This window comes from Hyposmocoma kahamanoa, unplaced genomic scaffold, assembly GCF_003589595.1.
Source record: "Hyposmocoma kahamanoa isolate Upper Pololo Valley unplaced genomic scaffold, ASM358959v1 102, whole genome shotgun sequence".
Taxonomy (NCBI): domain Eukaryota; kingdom Metazoa; phylum Arthropoda; class Insecta; order Lepidoptera; family Cosmopterigidae; genus Hyposmocoma; species Hyposmocoma kahamanoa.
The window spans coordinates 2,835,419-2,853,454 of NW_020653337.1; the positions used below are offsets into that span (position 1 = coordinate 2,835,419).

The following is an 18,036-nucleotide window of genomic DNA, read 5'->3' on the forward strand; positions in this document are numbered from 1 at the left end:
TGTACGTATTGTGTATCTTACCCTCACGAGCTTGTCGGGGTACTGCGCCAGCACTTTGTCGTTGTTCTCTAAGAAGGTTTTGAGACGCAGCTTGATTGTGTCCTCGTTGTCATCAGAACGACCGGAGGACACCGCGCGGCCGAGCAACCGCTTTGTCAGCGTCTCCGGGGTCGCCTCGAAGTACAGTATTATCTGGAATTTTTTTCAAACTCACCTTAACTGAGCGATGTAATGACACGACTCAATTGATTTTGTTTTCTTTCAGCGTATGGCATAGCCAATTGAAACCATATTTTTTTATAATAACAAGTGACGGGACGAGCAAGTTGTGTGTGGTGGTAAGCTACATGCCTGTCCACAACAGTTGTAGAGCCGCTCAGAGCTTCAAATCGCTAAGATCTGAGGGGCACTACCACTGCGCCTGTCACCCCGAGACATAGTGACAAGTCCCATTGAAAGAGTTCACTAAACAAATAATTACAATTTTTAGCAGCAACTACACATGCGAGTTATGAGTAATTATGTTAGAAATATCTATACGCTACAAAACTGATTATAATCGAATTTAGCTTTCAATTTCGACAGCTACTGATGGAAAAAATGAACGCCTATAAAATACTACACCCACTCTTCTCCTAGCTTACACTTTACCCAAAAAACAATCGAGAACAAGCCTGACTTGCTTATGATGCTTGTTTACAAGTATTAACTTACGGACACTGGAGCAATGCTCTTCTCGAAGGCTTGACCCTGGGATTCCTCGCGAGGATAGCCATCGATGAGGAAGCCGTTCGACGTAGCCGTGTTTTTTAGAATAGCATCTTTCAGTAGCTCCAGCACGATATCATTGGGGACCAGCTCACCTGCAAACAACAATTATTCTTCATTATTCGACAGTTTTTGTCAACGTACTGTTGGGTAATTTTCCGAAAAGTATCAAATAGCGAAAATTTTTCCGGCGATATTCCCGGAAAACTGGAAAAATATAATTTCGAAGGCTCATATTATGGACTACGTTTGGAAAATCTTTTGAAGTTTTATTTAGCGTGGGTTAAAAGCCACATAGAGAAAAACGAGATTTAAAATAGTTTAACAACAGCGAAAAAAAACTTTTGTAAAGGCTTCATCGGTTTCGTTCAGTAATTTCCACTTTTTTTCTAGTGTCGACGTTCAATGTGGAAAAATAAAGGAAAAATATTTACTTTTCTGAAACATACGATTTTTTCAAGAAGGAAATTTTATATGACTCAACACTATGTCAACGAATACTTCAAAATCATAATTTATTTGGCAGCAAATTATCTTTCATTTCTCTGTGGATAACTCTCGATTTGATGAAAGTGAAATTGCAATAATTAACAATTCCGTTTTCATGTTAAGCGCGCCACACATTCTCAATAACACTACACGAGACTTGATGAATACGAGACTGTAGAGGAAGTATTCGTCCATGTTCGTGTCTCGTGTATATATATACGTATACTCTTAATTTCTTGTAGGTAAGTGTCAAGAAGATCAGTTACATGTCTACGCAAAACAATTATATTCCTTTATATACATTAGGTCCAGTCAGCCGGCAGTCCCAGAAGTAATAGTAGTAGAGATCCTTGTGAAAGGGTTCGTCCTGCCACCTTACCTATATCTGCCGCTCGGCAGTAATATGACCATTACTGTGTTCCGGTTTTGAAGCGTAAGGGTGAAGTTACAGGCACATGGTGTTACACAGTGTCTCTCAAGCTCTGACTGGCACTGCAACTGCTATGGACAGGCGTGGCACTTAACATCAGGCGCACGACTTGTTCATCCTGTCACTTAGTATCATAAAAAAAGTAAGTGCATGTGTATTTTTGCATAAAAAATGACGATAATTTTTAATCACGATCATCCATTTACCACCTAGGTTTATTCCAACGTCTTTTTATAACTTTTCCATTGATTAGTAATTGTAATAGGTTGTAGCGCACAATGTTGTAGCGGCAGATAATTTCATGACGTCTAATAACTGTCTCAAGCGAGAATAAAGGGGCTCGGTTTCGTCGCAGCCTGCAAGAATATTTGCCGAGGCGTCTCGACGAGAATGTAGAGCCCGCTTTACATAACTAATTAGCTATTTTTATTGTTAGAGCTCTTGTCACTTGAATCGGTAATCACAGAGTTGTGCGCGATATCATAATTAAGTAGAAAAACAAACCCCGGAACCCTGCGCAATTAAATTTACAGATTTTTGGTGAAGGAGTTCAAAAGAGTGAAAGAGTCGGTAGCGGTATGTTGAGGCAAATTTCATGGTACTGTACGCAGGTATAATAATAGTATAATAGTATATAAATAGTATTGATACTTTCAAGTTTGTAATATGGAAAATTAGGTAAATTTGTTGTAAACAAAAAACAAGACATTATAATTAATACAAATATATAGGGTTGTTCAACAAAAAGATATGACCAAACGTAAGATTGGACTTAGAATGAAATGTTTAGGACTTAGGGCTTTTTAAACGGGACTTTGAGATTTTAATCACTTTTTTGTGGATTTAAGGATTTTCATTATGACAAAAATAAATCCTTACTTTAGGCAGTATAAACTAGATAACTAAATAAGGTAGGTACTAAGTAGTATGAAACAGAAGAATTAGAATAAGTCTTATTCCAGTTCTTCTGATTTATCTTCAGCGTATTTTGCCATTTGAGTATTAATTTCATAAAAATCTAGAAAATGAAACACAAATGAAACATATTCCAAGAGCTTCAAACCCTTCAGTATCAACTTAGTGACATTTATATAAAAAAAGATGGACTTAGGGATTTCTTGGACTTAGGTTCATCTTGAACTCAACTCATTGGACTTAGACATAGACATTGTTGAGTTTTCGCCAATGGTGGTAACAGTGCATAAAATCCCTAAGTGGACTTAGGGACTTCTTGGACTGGGCCATTCAATTAGAATGTTCGGTTATTGTCTTTAATCTTTTTTGTAAAAATCTATTTTGTAGTCTGTAGTAATTTAAAATGTTTGCTATATATTTGTCTTGTTTTTATTTTATTACATAATTTAATATTGTTTCGTTGCGCACGTAAACCCGTTATAATAATTATTGTGTCCAGTATTTTGATCTGCAAGAAGAAATTTCTTTTGGAAATAAGCAGTACCTTTTGTACTGTTATTTGTGTTTTCCAGTGCAATAAATGAAATTATCTACATGTGTGACAGTTGCTAAATCTAGGACTAGATCTGTGCAATGCACGTGAGAAGTAAAATAGAAACTTAAATAGAAACATATGTACATTAACTGTATTATAATCTCAAAATATGGCTACGCCATTCTGTTACACTCTGTATAACTAAATTGACAAGAAAAGGCATCTGGATGCGTAAGAAAAGAGATGGGAGGAGTGAAAAAAGTGAAACAACGGTCGAAGCTCACTGAAAGAACGGTAGCTTCACTTAACATGGTAAAAAAAATGTTTATTACATGAGGTATTATATATTTTAGTTTATTTTTACCATAAAGATTTCGATATGACGGTATCACCAATTTATTATTATAGAATAGAATAGAATAGAATTCATTTATTGTGTGAAATGTAATGAACATTAAGATCTCATGAACATAATTACAGTCCTCACAATCTACCCGCTATGGGCGTCCAATGTTTAAAGTACAGTTTAATTAATGTCTAAAGTACAAATTAATGATGAAATTAAAATAAACTTGTACATAAAGCATATTAATTTATTATTACGTTAATTTGATTTTATTAATATTTATTCACATTGCTTATAATCAAAAAAATAATTTCATCTGTAAAAACATTTTTTAATTAGCCACATCTTTAAAGTTTTGTCAAAAGTCGTACTATCTAACATTTTTATGTCATTTGGCAAGTAACACACACACACACACGAATGGCGGTAGAGTAAATACTTACAAAGCAAATATCTGAGGTAGTTATTGGTTGCAGTAAGTTAAGCCGCGATCGTAGATTATAGTTTTGTACTGTCAATTTTTGAGTGAAATAACCCTTATTATTGCGTACAAACAAACATAAATTCAAAATATATATACCTGTCAACGTTAAAATGTTATTATGTCTAAACAAAGGTCTGGCTGACGTCATAAAGTCTTTATTATATATTATACGAATACACCTCTTTTGAAGGACAAATGTAGAGTTGACGTTCACACACCCCAAAGGATGACTCCATAATTGAGTATTGGATACACAGTAATACGCTCTCAGTAGAGTGTCATACCGTAATATGCTCTCAGTAGAGTGTCATACGCTGTCAGTATAGACATTCAGCGTCTTTATTTCACGACTGTAGGAAGATTGTAACCTTTATAGGTAGGTATAAAACAACTATAGGAAAACTCATGAAGTCTCCTGTCTGCACCGGGACAGTGTGGCGGACTATGGCCCAAAATCTCCACTTGTGAAGAAGAAAGAAAAAAATTACCTCGCTCTAATATACCCGACAGCTGCTTGGCTCGGTCAGATCCACTCTTGATTTCAGCCCTGAGCAGGTCACCGGTGGACAGATGCGTGAATCCGTACTTGGCGATGATCTTGTCGCATTGCGTACCCTTGCCGGAGCCAGGCCCGCCCAAAACCCATATTATGGGCTTATTAGCAGTGTCGATTGGGGCCTGGAAATCATAACATTGTATATGTATATAAAAATTTAGCGGTACACCAGAAAATCTTCTGTCTTCTGAAAACAATTTAGGGCTATTCAAGGTCTGACCTTTATGAAAAAACATTTTATTTTAAACAACAATTTTTGTTCCATGCTGTTTTACAAAACATAATAAATTTACCCAAAAAAAACTTTTTAAGTTTTATAAGCTTTTGTAATCATTTAAGTTTTTGTTCTACCATTTGTCTCCTTTTAGACCTGTATTTGGTAGTGTAAGTTCAACACGGAAGCGTTATTACTGACGACCCGCACCCCCGCTTTGAATCGAACTGGTTTGGTTTTGGAATTTACGCTCTAGCGCTTTTTGTTGTTATCTTTAGAGCGATCTATTTAAATATTTTTATTTTTTTACGAACGTGAAAGTCAAGGAACAAAAGATGTTGTTTATGATGTTACTTAATATTGCGAGGTTGTTAAGCTGCTAACAGCCGAGACCTCGACTGCATGAATTGATAACGTAGATCTCGACTCCACGCATTAACTACATAAAGTCATTTTTCACATTATCAACTTCATGCAGTCTCGGATAACGACTTGACGCATTAACTGCATGAAGTCGAGATAGACCGCATGCAGTTAATGCGTGCAGTCGTTATCAACTTTATGCCGATTTCGATTTCACGCATTAACTGCAAATATGCAGTCAATCTGTTAGCAGTCTTAGTATTTTTAATTACAAATAATCTTGGATATTTCAATTTATATGACGTAGGCAATAACAGATCAATTACTATGATATAAAGTAATAATTGACGTAGTGATAAGAACTACTGAAAAGTTTGTAAAGCAAAGGATAGACCGAGTTGTTACGGGGTTTTGTTGCTAGAGTGTACAGACCTGAACGTCAGTGGAAATAAATTCGGACTATCTGAAGCGAAGGGGAATGTAAGTGTTAAAGGTGAATACAATTATTGAAAAATGAGTTATCATTTATTCGTTCTATTCTGATATTACACAGACACTGTTTTTAGGCTGCTTGCTGGCTCACACGAAAAATCTTATCTAGCAAATTAGGTTTTGTTTTCCCGTTCCACGTCGGGCACATGTCACACCGTTTTTAAATAATGCGACTAAAAAGGAAGCCCGCCGAGAATTGCATTATGCTTCTTTGTTATTTGGAATAATAAAGACCAAGCAACCATCGTATCTACATGACAAACTACTTTTTTCAACCATGCATGTTAGACATGCATCTCGCCTTGTATGCCCTCGACACGGAACAGCGGCATTTCGAGCTAGTTTTTCGCTATACTGTCTCGAAATGCTGGAACAATACACCTCCACCTATCAGAAATGCTTTGTCACTTTTTTAAAGTTACACAAAAAGTTATTACAAAGAGCGTATATTTAAAATTCAAAAATCTCCAATGTAGCTGGTGATGTGTCGAGGTATATTATCGAGGTCGATATATTTTTGCTTATAATCTTTTAATTATAATCAAATTTTTGAATATTTAAATGATCATAATTTAGTTTTCTGTTGATATAGTGCTTATGGTATTCTATTCTATTACGAGTAAACTTCGCAGAATTAATAATTTCTCAAAATTAATCACGTTGCTCCTGAGGTTAAAATTTATCGTAAATTACACAACAACTCTCTTTAATGCCCTTGTAATAGCTTCAGGCTATAGGGCGAGAGGTAAGTTTGTTTTTACTTGGGGGTTGGTTGCAGCTACTTACGTCAGCTCCCTAACCATGATAATCGAAAGGAAACTTTGGGTTTAGTTTGAAATATCACATCGTCACATTTAGGAAACTCATTCATGAATTTCAAGATTTTGGATCGGATTTTATGAAATAGGATTCCTATTCACTATGAGCGGCTTACTTTCGAATTAGACAATGCTTATAATAGGGACCTACGTCGTATCTAAATATTTTTTTAATTTATGTTAATTCATCAAGTTGTAGTACATGCGGACATGAATATTTAGGTTGGCCGGGGCTCCTCTAGCCGAGACGAAATACCAATGAAACTTAACCACGGGATACATGCAAATGTATAGAATCGAGAGTTCAACCTAAATTAGCAAAAAATATAAAGGTATATTGAAAGAAATGTTCTACTTTGCGGACTCCCATTATGTCTATAAACTTTTTTATACAGAAATGTAATATTTGTAATAAACAATGGTTATAATATGAATATAATAATAATTGGTTATATTTGATATGAATGCGTGATTTTATAAACTTGCTCGATGTAACGTAATGACTTCAAATGAATTCTTTGGGACATATCACATTTATTCACACGGAATCGCCTAATGCTAAGTAACGGGACGAACAAGCCGTGCGCCTGATGGTAAACGACACCCCTGTCCATAACAGTTGCAATGCCACCCACAGCTTTACAGCAGCGTAAGGGTGCTGGTAAAATTACAGGCACACGGGACTTGTCAACATATGTCTCAGGGTGACGGGCGCAGTGGTAGTGCCCGTCAGATCTTTGCGATCTGAGTGACACTAAAATTGTTATGAACAGGCGTGCCGCTTACCACCAGGCGCACGACTTGTTCGTCCGGTCACTTTACATTCTAAATCTAGACGAACATAAAAGGACTTGATGCACAAAAAACAGTATTGGGTAATATGTGATCGCAAAGTTAATGACGTTGTTCTTTAAATATAAATATTGTTAATGATTTTTTAACTGCTTTTAAGTAAGTACATATATTTGTGTTTAAATATATTGTATTTCAGACGGGCGTGAAAGTATATTTATCTATGTCAAAAAAAAACACACCACGACACTTTCTGACTGGATTTCGCTCTGGACCTTTTGGAGGGAAAAGTGTCGTTTTTATTTTGACTTTCAATTATTTTGTGAAATCTAGTTTAAAGTGGAATAGGATAGTGCTATTGTGCCTTAATCGAAGATTAAAACGCGAAATTATACGAATCTCGAAATAAAATACCCGTACCGGCCCGTTTTAAGGAATCCCGAGTCAATCCAAGCACGCCGCCTCAAATTGCCTATCCTCTTTGTGGCAGCCATATTTACAGAAACATATTTAAACTTCATGTTTAGGCTGATGGCTTTGCCAAAGCCTTAATAAATTAAAAAAAAAAAAACTTTCTGACTGCATTCTTCTCGTTCACTAAAAGTCGTTTATTAACTGATTTTTAAATTCGTTTCAAATCAAGCAATCCTGTTCTAAGCTGGCCTGGAAGAAATTGCTACACAGCGTTAAACCGCTGTTGTACATCAACTTACTATATTCATAAGTATACTTAAGCAAGTTATTGTTTGTGTTGTCACATTAATTTTGTGTGCAATAAAGAATATTTCATTCATTCAATCAAGGCGGCAGTGATGGCGTCGACTACAGACTGTCTCTAATCTTTTAATGGTTTCTTTCAGTATTCACTCATAAAACTGCATACTATAAACTTATTATCATACTTGGTTTAGACTGGAAATTAGACTTGTAGGAGCTGCAACATCTGTCGGTGCCGCCAATGGTAATACGGAGACCACATGGGGTTCCACACTTCCACATTTGAGGGTGGAGGTGTATCTCCAGTCAGTCAGTGTCAGGTATCGCAGCTCCAGGTGTGGTTTCTGGTGAATTTGTACCTACATATTCACAGAAGTCGCAATTGGGTTCGACAACTTCTGTATCTATACATTCCAAGGAGTTCCATTCAGAATAAAGATTGGCATTCTCCTCACAAGGTTTTGTTTCTGGTACTTCATCGCATACGCCACATGGGAATTTTTTAGCCATTTATATTCAATTTACAATATATTTTTTCGATTATTTGTTTTGTTACATTAAGTATTCTAATTTGATTTTAAACGCTTTCAATTTAATATGTATTTACTGGTAATTTGGAAGACAATGACAATAACGTGATTTTTAGTTTTCACCCATTTATTTGAGTAGGCAAAGGTTCTACCATACAGCCTCTTTTTTAGTATCATTTCTATGTTTTGTGGAAAAAACGACAAGCGTCTGTTCTTAGAGCCTACGCACGCGGCGTATTTATGTATCGCACATTTTGATAAAAGATTGTTTCAATTTTAGTTTTGTTTGAACTACTTTAAATTTTAGTTTTCTGTCTGTGTTTAAATTCAGTTCTATTAAAAGTATGTCTGCGTTTTTTTTGTTAATCCGGGGGAATCTGCATACAGATACCTCGGCCCCGCGGGGGCATAGCATATGTGGGACTGGGCTGAACCCTGCAGGGAAGCAATCCGACCGCACTAAGCCCCTAAGTGTTCCTCCACTCCGCTGTAGGTAGGTGGAGGTACGAGTACGCTATTGTACTCGTCCGCGCCCCCACCAGTGGCTGGCCGACACATGTATTTATTACTTAATAGGTGTAAAACCTCAGTTTGTCGACACGACTGTATTTTAAATAAACATTTTTATTTTTTTTGTTTGTTAATTTTGGTCAGTTTTTTTTAAATGAAGCAACTACTTGAAATTGTAAATGTAACCAGTGGACATGGGCTCCTTGCTTGCAACGCGATGTTTCCGCACGTTTGAATCGATTCACTACAGCGCGTCTGCGCGTATACCGTACGTGCAACGCGCGTTGTCGGCGCGTATAAAACAAGCCGTGTGTATAGGCTCTTACAATTCTGTGGTCTATTTCTATCTTTAACTATTGGTTTTTATTTTTTGTCCGGAATTCCGAAAAACTCCGCAAGGTCAAACCATTAGGTTACCAAGGCTTATGTCGGGAACATTATTAATACATATAAAAATACAGTATTTATGTGATCTGTGAAAAATACCTATATAGAGATATATTTTTTATCAACTGAAACTTCTTTTTGCGGTATTCTAACTAGGTGGTGACCACGTATATCTATTGTACTCCTAGCAGTTCATTTTCAAATTGTTAATTAACAAATAACAGCGTTACCAATTGGTAACGCAACATTTTAAATATATAATACGTATACAGTTTTAATGTTATAGCGTGGTGGTAATACTCCTCGTACTCAAGAAGCTCTACTGCTACTGAGTATGTATTCATGTATGTATATTTTGTATGGATTTCTATAGGGGTCATGCGGTCGTGGACGAGGGTTTGTTTCCAAGAGTACAGTCACCTTTACAAATCTGTCCCTTAATAAAATAATCAAACCGAAGCTTGTTGATAAAACGTTGCTTCCTGAATTCAAAAACGTTTAAGTTTGATACGATCCAGGATACTTGTCCTTTTGTATTTATATTTTTAACCGACTTCAGAAAAACGAGGAGGTGCTCAAATTGACTATATTTTTTGTATGTATGTTACGCGGTAACTTTGACCGGCATTTGTGGACAGATTATGATGATTCTTTTTTGTTGGAAAGAGGGTAGCTCAGTATTCCCATTTAAATTTGAAGAAAATATTGAATGAATGAATGAATGAATGAAATATTCTTTATTGCACATAAAATTACAATTAAAATACAATACAATAGCTTAAGTATAATAGTAGTAGCAAGTCAATGTGCAACAGGCGGCCTTATTGCTATGTAGCAATTTCTTCCAGGCAACCTTAGGATAGACATTTCGGATATGCAAAAGGGGTGCAACCAAAGAATATCATCATAAGTACACTACATAATAAGTAATAATAAAAATATATACATATCCATAGATTAATATACATATACATACAAATAACAATAATATTATTAATACATACATAACAATAAATACACAATAATATTAAATGCTTATATACTTTTAATAGAAAAAGAAAAATGAAGTACAAATGTAGGAAATAAATGAAAGGATAGTAGAGGACAGACGAAATTTAGGAGTTGAGGAAGTGATCCTTGACACGTTGTTTGAAGGAATCAAGAGAAGGGGATCGTCGAATCGATTCAGGGAGAGAATTCCACAATCTGATCGCAGAAATGGTAAAAGAGTTGGAATAAAAGTTAGAGGTATGAGAGGGCAAGTTAAGTAAGAGAGTATCAGAGGAGCGAAGGGGACGACAGAGTGTAGAAGAGTGGAAAGTAAAGCGATCTTTAAGATAAGAAGGCGTAAAGGGATAGAACAGAATTGAATAGAGAAGTGAAAGAATATGAAGATCTCTACGCCGATGGATGGGCAGCCATTTAATTTGTGCGCGAAATTGGGAGACATGGTCAAATTTACGTAGTCCGAAGATGAACCTAACACACATATTTAAAATATTCTACATCTTTTGTGGCAAACTAGGTGATGAATCCGGTTTCGTGCACTTTCCGGTAACCGATTACAATAAAACTTGGCAAATAGACGTTGCAGGCTTGAGTTATATTATCTCTTCACATTGTAATTCGTGGCTCAATCATTTGTAAACCGGCGAAGCCCCAGTTACAAATGGTTTCCACCATTTGTAGCTGGGGCGTAGCTTGGGTTGCGTAGCGAGAGGTAATTTATGAATTTAAACTGGAATAATCTTCAAAATATACTTTATTGCACTTTTTTACATGCTTTCGGCGTTGGGTTATATTTCGTTATCAAGATGCTCTATTCTTTTCTTAATTCATTTTTCAAAACACATTCTAATAACAAAACTATTCATTCAGCCAGTGATTCTACTCATAGAGTAGAGCCTAGACTACAGTACTCTATACTGAGATTATTGAGTTTTTGCGATTCCTACACAATGTAAAAGAAACTATTTTCGGATTTGTACAAAGCCCGAAACCTTTGGTTTTTTTATGATATCAAGTGACGGGATGAACACACGCCTATCCAAACCAGTTGCAGTGCCACTCAGAGCTTTAAATCGCAAAGATCTGAGGAATACTTCAACTGCACTCGTCATCCTGAGACACTAGTTGACAAGTTCTATAATACCTGTAACTTCACCAGCACCCTTACCCTTCAAAACCGGAACACTGTATTGGTCACATTACTGCTTGGCTGCAGAAATAGGTGAACTGGCAGTACTTCCCTGGACGAACTCTTTTACAAGGAGCTCTACTGCTAAAAAAACTTGTTTGTTTGAAAACACAAATATGTGTGATTTTGATAAAAAAAAGTCATTTCCAATTGTAGATATCCAAGATGTTTTAAAGTTTTTATTTGTCTATTTTCTCTTTTGTTTTTTGTTGTGTTTGTATTATAGTTAGAGGAGTTGCAACACATATACAAATCGGTTTAAGTTTAAGAGTGTAAACTAAAACTATATTTAATGGTTTTCTAGCTAAAAAAAATTATGTGGTTTTCATGTGTTTTTGGGTAATTTTCAGTTTAGTTTTCTCTTCCTACTCTCGGTGCCAATTTTTTTTTTTAATATTCTAGAAAGTTATCATAAAGTATTTAATATTCGAGTGTAGTATCTTGAAATATTATTTAATATTTCACGATAATCAATACTCGAATACTTAAATATGGCCATTGAAATTAGGTAGAGAAAAATAGCCTAAAATTATCCTTTTACAAGTTACACACCGCTTTACTTGGTGTTGGATAATGTTTTCATTACATTGTAAGTATGTACGATATTAATGTGTAATGTAATAAATAACTATTAATGAACCAATAAATTAATAAATAAAAAAACCTTGAAGTCGAATCACGGAAAGGAACAGTCTGGCAATAAACCGCGACATCTATTTCGATTCGCTGGGCAACATTGACAATGACCGCGGTTTCGCCTCGAGATTGACGTGACGGTGGCTTTGTCGCCACGCGGCGAGTGGCGTGACGGTCGACGACAAATGATCGAGTTTGCGGCCAGAAGGTAAATAAATAAATTATAAAAATAACTATAACTCTTTTGAAAGATGACATTTGAGAACCAGTTTTTTTTTGTTAGAAACAGGGTAGGTACACCTCTAAATTAGGAAATGAATCCGGTTCAATGGATCTCCCATTTTCTGCTGACCGATTTGAATAAACTTGGCAAATAGATATAATTTGCACAACATTTTTATAATAAAATAATAATAAAATTGGTATTGTTAAAGTCCGTTGTCTTCTTGTGTTAGGTTGTTAATATTATGTAAGTAAAATTATACTTTTTTAGTATATATTATAGTCCCCTGTATTATATTATACAAATTTTACAGGCTGATTATAATATGACTTTCCTTCATATACACACAAAGGCTTTTACCTATTCTTAAAGTAATGCATTCAAATTAACACCCTTGATAAGTAATTTAAAATAAATACGAAGTTTCGCCATCTCCTGAATAATTACTAACACCCGACGACAACGACGATGACGACAACGACGACGACGACGATGATGAATAAAATAATAATAACGCACACACTCAACATAGCCCCGCAGAAGGAAAACCCTGTGTCGCGGGTGCCATGGACACACACATAGACAACCACAAATTACACCCAAAGTCACGAGAGAAATAAATGTAAGCCATACAAATATTTTTCCCGGCCCGGGAATCGATGTACAACAAAGATTCATTCAGTGGTAAATGAACAAGAGTACCTATGTGACACTTAGGATGTATGAGGTTTCAAGAGATAACGAGGTCAAATTGATGGTTACCAGTAGAACTCCTTCTGAAAGAGATTCTCCAGGGAAGTACTTCCACCTTACCTCTTTCTGCCGCCAAGCATTAGGAATTATATGTTTCGATTTTGAAGGTTTTTTTTTTTTTTTTTTTTTTTTTTTTATGACATTAAGTAACGGGACGAACAAGTCGTGTGCCTGATGGTAAGCTACACGCCTGCCCATAACAGGTTAAAGGTGCTGGTGAAATTACAGGGACATGGGACTTGTCAAGTTATGTCTCAGAGCGACGGGCGCAGTGGCAGTGTACTTCCGGTTTTTGCGACTGAAATCTCTGAATGGCACTGCGACTGTTATGGGATAGCCCCATATCTTTCTACATAAGTTTTGTTTATAGTGACCCTGCCCATCAACTTCTTGGTTATACGGGAAAAGCACTATATCTCAAGCAAGCAAAAACTGTTATGCACAGGCGTGTCGCTTACCACCAGGTGTACAAGTTGTTCGTCTCGTCATTTACTATCATAAAAAAAAATCTCGTGACAAAATAGACCGTTGCCAAAAAAGAAACATGATTATTCATGCTCTTATGAAAAATGGTTTCACTACAGGAAAATAACCGACATGTCGACTTTGTTCACGCGCATGACCTTTCGTGCGCCTGCGATCACGAGTCATTAACTCCGAAATGTCACGCGTTTGTCTCTCACAACTCCGTAACTTTTCTTTCATATTGTACTCATACGTTATAATTTTCCATTTGCATGTACCTGATTATAATGTTGAAGTCTTGGTTTTATTTCCTATGCTTTTTTCCGATTTCCTATAATGATGGAACCATAAACATTTCAAAAATAGAATAGAATACAACAGTCTTAGAATTGTTCGAAATCCTGGTGTTAGTGTTGAGTTAGTGTTGCTCAATGCAAGACCAAGATGAGACCAACTCCAGTCCTGGCCTAATCTTACGTCTTCTACTTAGTACCTATACCTGGTCTTGGTATGGGTCTCGGTCTGGCTACAAGAGTCTCGCAAGTCTTATTTTGACGTATCGGTATAACAGAGTAGGTGCATATTTTCAATACAAATTGACATGTATAAGTGAAGGCCAATCAAAATATGACGAAAAATTAACCACTCAATATTTTTATGATCACATTGGTATGGTTTTAATTATAATTAAAAAACCTAATTTTCAATAATTGACAAAACCGTGCTTTCGATGTGTGTATTTTGAAAGAAAATGAAATTCTGAAACTGCTCCGTAAAATTACACATATTTACTCTGTCTTACTTTGTGTATCATTCGTCTAGTAAATCTAAGAACACCGACGCCTGTGTGTTGTCCGCCAAATTACACATGGGCTCTTGTCATATCCACTTAATTCACAAATAACTTTGCAATATGCAGGTATTATAGTTTGTCTTTTTTGAAGACGGAGTAAAATGACGTTAGCAAGGTTGCCGGTTTTCATAAAATTTTAAATAGTCATGTAGTTGTTGTCGACAGTTTTATCGATAGATTGTGAAAGAAGGTAACATTTTGCCAAGAATATCTGATTTGTGAATATTACGTTTTAATGATTAGTAATTGCGTTGTTGCCGTCTTTATTCTTATTTTGACAGTTTACCTGCTAGTATCGAAATAAATTTTTATTCATATACATTTTAGTAAGAACAGGATTTAATTATCTATATTGAATTAAAATTAAAAACTTTAAAATATGTTTCCTCTTTGTATTTTTAATAGACGTTAAATACAGTTTATGTATGTACAAGAAACAAGTTCGGCTATTTATTTTATAAGCGTGACCAACATTCAGTGGATAGTCGATAGAATATTATCGACTGCAATCACTAGCTGCTTGCAAGCGGGCAACACTTTTTTGTGCAATGAACTGTCATTATAGTCCATCTTCAAAAAAGACAGACTATAGGTATGTGTACTTTTACACAGTTATCTGAATCCGAAACACATAGATCACACGAGAGCGCGTCTGTAATTATGCAGCCACGCACCCGTGTGTTCTTGTATAAGTCTTTTCATACAAATCCGTTCATTCTTGGTACTTTTAACATGGTATTTATAAGACATCCCTAATCTGATACACACTGGTACACTTCAAGGCCTATCTCTCACTTTAACTATTTAGTGGTTAAGTTGTTAAAAAATTTGTTAGTGCTTTGTAAATTAATTTATTTCGCTACATTTCTGCTTGAATGTTGACACTGGCTCAGAACGATTAAATGCGTAAATTGCAATGTTTAAGCTTATTCCGTGGCTTAGTTGGCATAGCGTCTGCCACGGTTTGCTAGAAGACGTCGATTCGATTCCGGCCGGATCAAAGGATTTTTTCTAAATGTTCGATTTTTGTATTAATAATTATAACAAAATAGTTGAGTAATTTCTCAAAAAATAATTGAATATCATATCAATAAAAAAATTAATTTGTTTTAGAGGTGGCATAAAAAAAGAAGAATACAGTAAACACACGGACCCGTAGCTCCATAATAACACACGCTCTTGTGCAATCCGTGTATTTTTCATTGATAGTAAAGATGGTTTCATATAAAATGTTATTTGTAGATCAAATAGATACGTAACGTCTACACCGTTTGTAAAGTTTTTGAATATCTTTACACGTTACATAATCTGCACATGTTTTGTAAATGTTTTAATAAATGATTGCATGCATAAGTGCAATTAATAGTATTAATAGTTTTTTATATATAATTATATAAATATGTGTTATCGGTTATACGTTATATAATATATCATTAGTTATATATTAAGTATATGTTATTAATATATGTAACATCACCTCAAATAAGTTATTGCTGAATTTAATTTAAACTTTAATTAGTAAAATTTAAATTTGAAATTTCGATATGCCCACTACTAATTTTGTTTTACTCTGTTCGTTTATAAGGCTTCAAAATTGATATCATATAATTGGATAACTATATTGGCCTAAGTTATTTACGACAAATATTGTTCATTGTAAGATGTATTTCGTTGGCTGTTGTTATTCCTTAATAATAAAATAAAAAAAAGGTACAAAATGATTGGGTAAACGTTGTAATTTCAATAACACTGACCTGTAGAAGTCCCCGGGAAGAAACATTTCTTCCTAGTTCAATCCAGAACGCAATCACGGTCACGAAAACATAGAGGAACTTGCACTTAGTCACATTTGCATGATCTTCAACATTCGTTTTCATACCCAGTTAATGTCCATAGCACTTAAGAAGAACGGTTTAAGAAATGTATCTTAGATCAATGATATGATAAACTGTTAGGGTGAGGCCAGACGAGATGAGGGTTGAGTTGTGAGTCGCGTTTATTGAGTCTCGTAGTTTACTTTCGACTGAAATTCGGAAGGATTTAGTGTTTTATTGTTCTTTTTAAGCGTTTCAACGGATTGTTTGTATCATATAGTATAATGGATCCATTAAACATAGCATTTATAAAGCATTAGAAGATAATGTCAGAAAGAGATTACAGTGTGGGTAGTTTCATATACTATATGTAAGTTTATGTGAATATCGAAATTTGTAAGGTCATATGCCAACAAACAGTAGTACAGCTCCTTGCCACCTTACCTATTTCGTTCGCCAAGCAGTAATGTCAGCATTACTGTGTTCCGGTTTTGAAGGGTAAGGGTGCTGGTGAAATTACAGGCACATGGGACTTGTCAACGTATGTCTCAGAGTGACGGGCGTATTGGCAGCGCCCCTCAGATCTTTGCGATTTAAAGCTCTGAGTGGCACTGCAAGTTTTGGACGGTAAGTTACCGTCAGGCGACGACTAATTCGTCCCGTCACTTAATATTATAAGAATAACCTTCCTTCCTTCACCCCTCTCACTACCCGCACAAACACGTCACACAGTGCGACTGAAATTCGGTCGTAATTACGGCAGTACGACGCAAAATACGGCACAAGGCGGACTTTAATGAAACTGAATGCAACGAAAATTACGCTCGTCTGGCTTCACCTTTATTACCTTTATTTAACAACAGCATAAAGCAAAGACGCCTTTGGAACTACACACACGAAAATTTATAGCTGTAAAAGAATCAATTTTACAAATTCGTAATGAAAATTTTCCGAAATTCTAAATGAAAAACTCATATGTGAACAAATGGTTGACTTTAATTATGGTACACATTAGGAAGAAATGTTATGAATGACTAACTAATATCCACTGTTGGCGAAAATTCAAACTCTATTTTCACATATCACAGACACAGTAAATGTTGTCATCATATCCTTTTATACGCAGTGTTTATTTATGTTTTATAATTTATTATTAAACAAAGCTTCAAATTTTTACCAGAATAAACGCACAAGCACTATTTCACATTGAAAATTGTTAAGACTTTAAAATCCGAATGAATTAAAAACAATTTTTCCCAATTTAATTCACCGTCCCGGCCGAACGAAGGCCGAAGATTATGTCCGAATAAACAAAATATACGACACGTTGCCAATTGGCGCGGGTTCGGAGATAAAGCGCAGTCGCAACTGGATTATGTTTGGAGAAAACATGTGAACATGCTATTACATTCCCGTGAAGTGGGAAGTCTGTGACGTTGGTGCTGGTGTTTTATAGCTCTGGTATAAAGTGTGAAGATCGGAGCTTCTTTAGTTTCAAGTCTTAGTGGAATATTTTGGGCAGTAACCGACTGTCGCGACTTCACGAATACAATAACATTCGTTCATACATTTCTCACAGATGGCGCTACGGTAAAAATAACGTTAAAAACCCAAAAAAAAAGATCTGCGATCACGAACAATTCGTGACGTCTATTGGTTCGTTCGTGGCTTCGGTGGTGTTCGTGGTTTCGTGGTCTCGGGACTCGGTGTTTGTGCTATCGTCGTTCTTTTCAATTTCCATAACACAAG

General features: G+C 35.6%; 1 protein-coding gene across 1 annotated transcript in view; it reads right to left on the reverse strand.

The window, feature by feature from the left end:
- Positions 1-8,444, reverse strand: part of LOC113232840 (adenylate kinase isoenzyme 1-like) — a 34,313-nt gene extending 25,869 nt beyond the window's left edge. The window contains exons 1-4 of the mRNA XM_026467691.1: positions 8,283-8,444; positions 4,456-4,645; positions 715-863; positions 6-192 (exon numbers count right to left, since the gene is read on the reverse strand). Of these exons, the coding sequence (XP_026323476.1) occupies positions 6-192; positions 715-863; positions 4,456-4,645; positions 8,283-8,429 (673 nt within the window). The 5' untranslated portion in view covers positions 8,430-8,444. The remainder of the gene's footprint in view (positions 1-5; positions 193-714; positions 864-4,455; positions 4,646-8,282) is intronic.
- Positions 8,445-18,036: the final 9,592 nt, after the last annotated feature.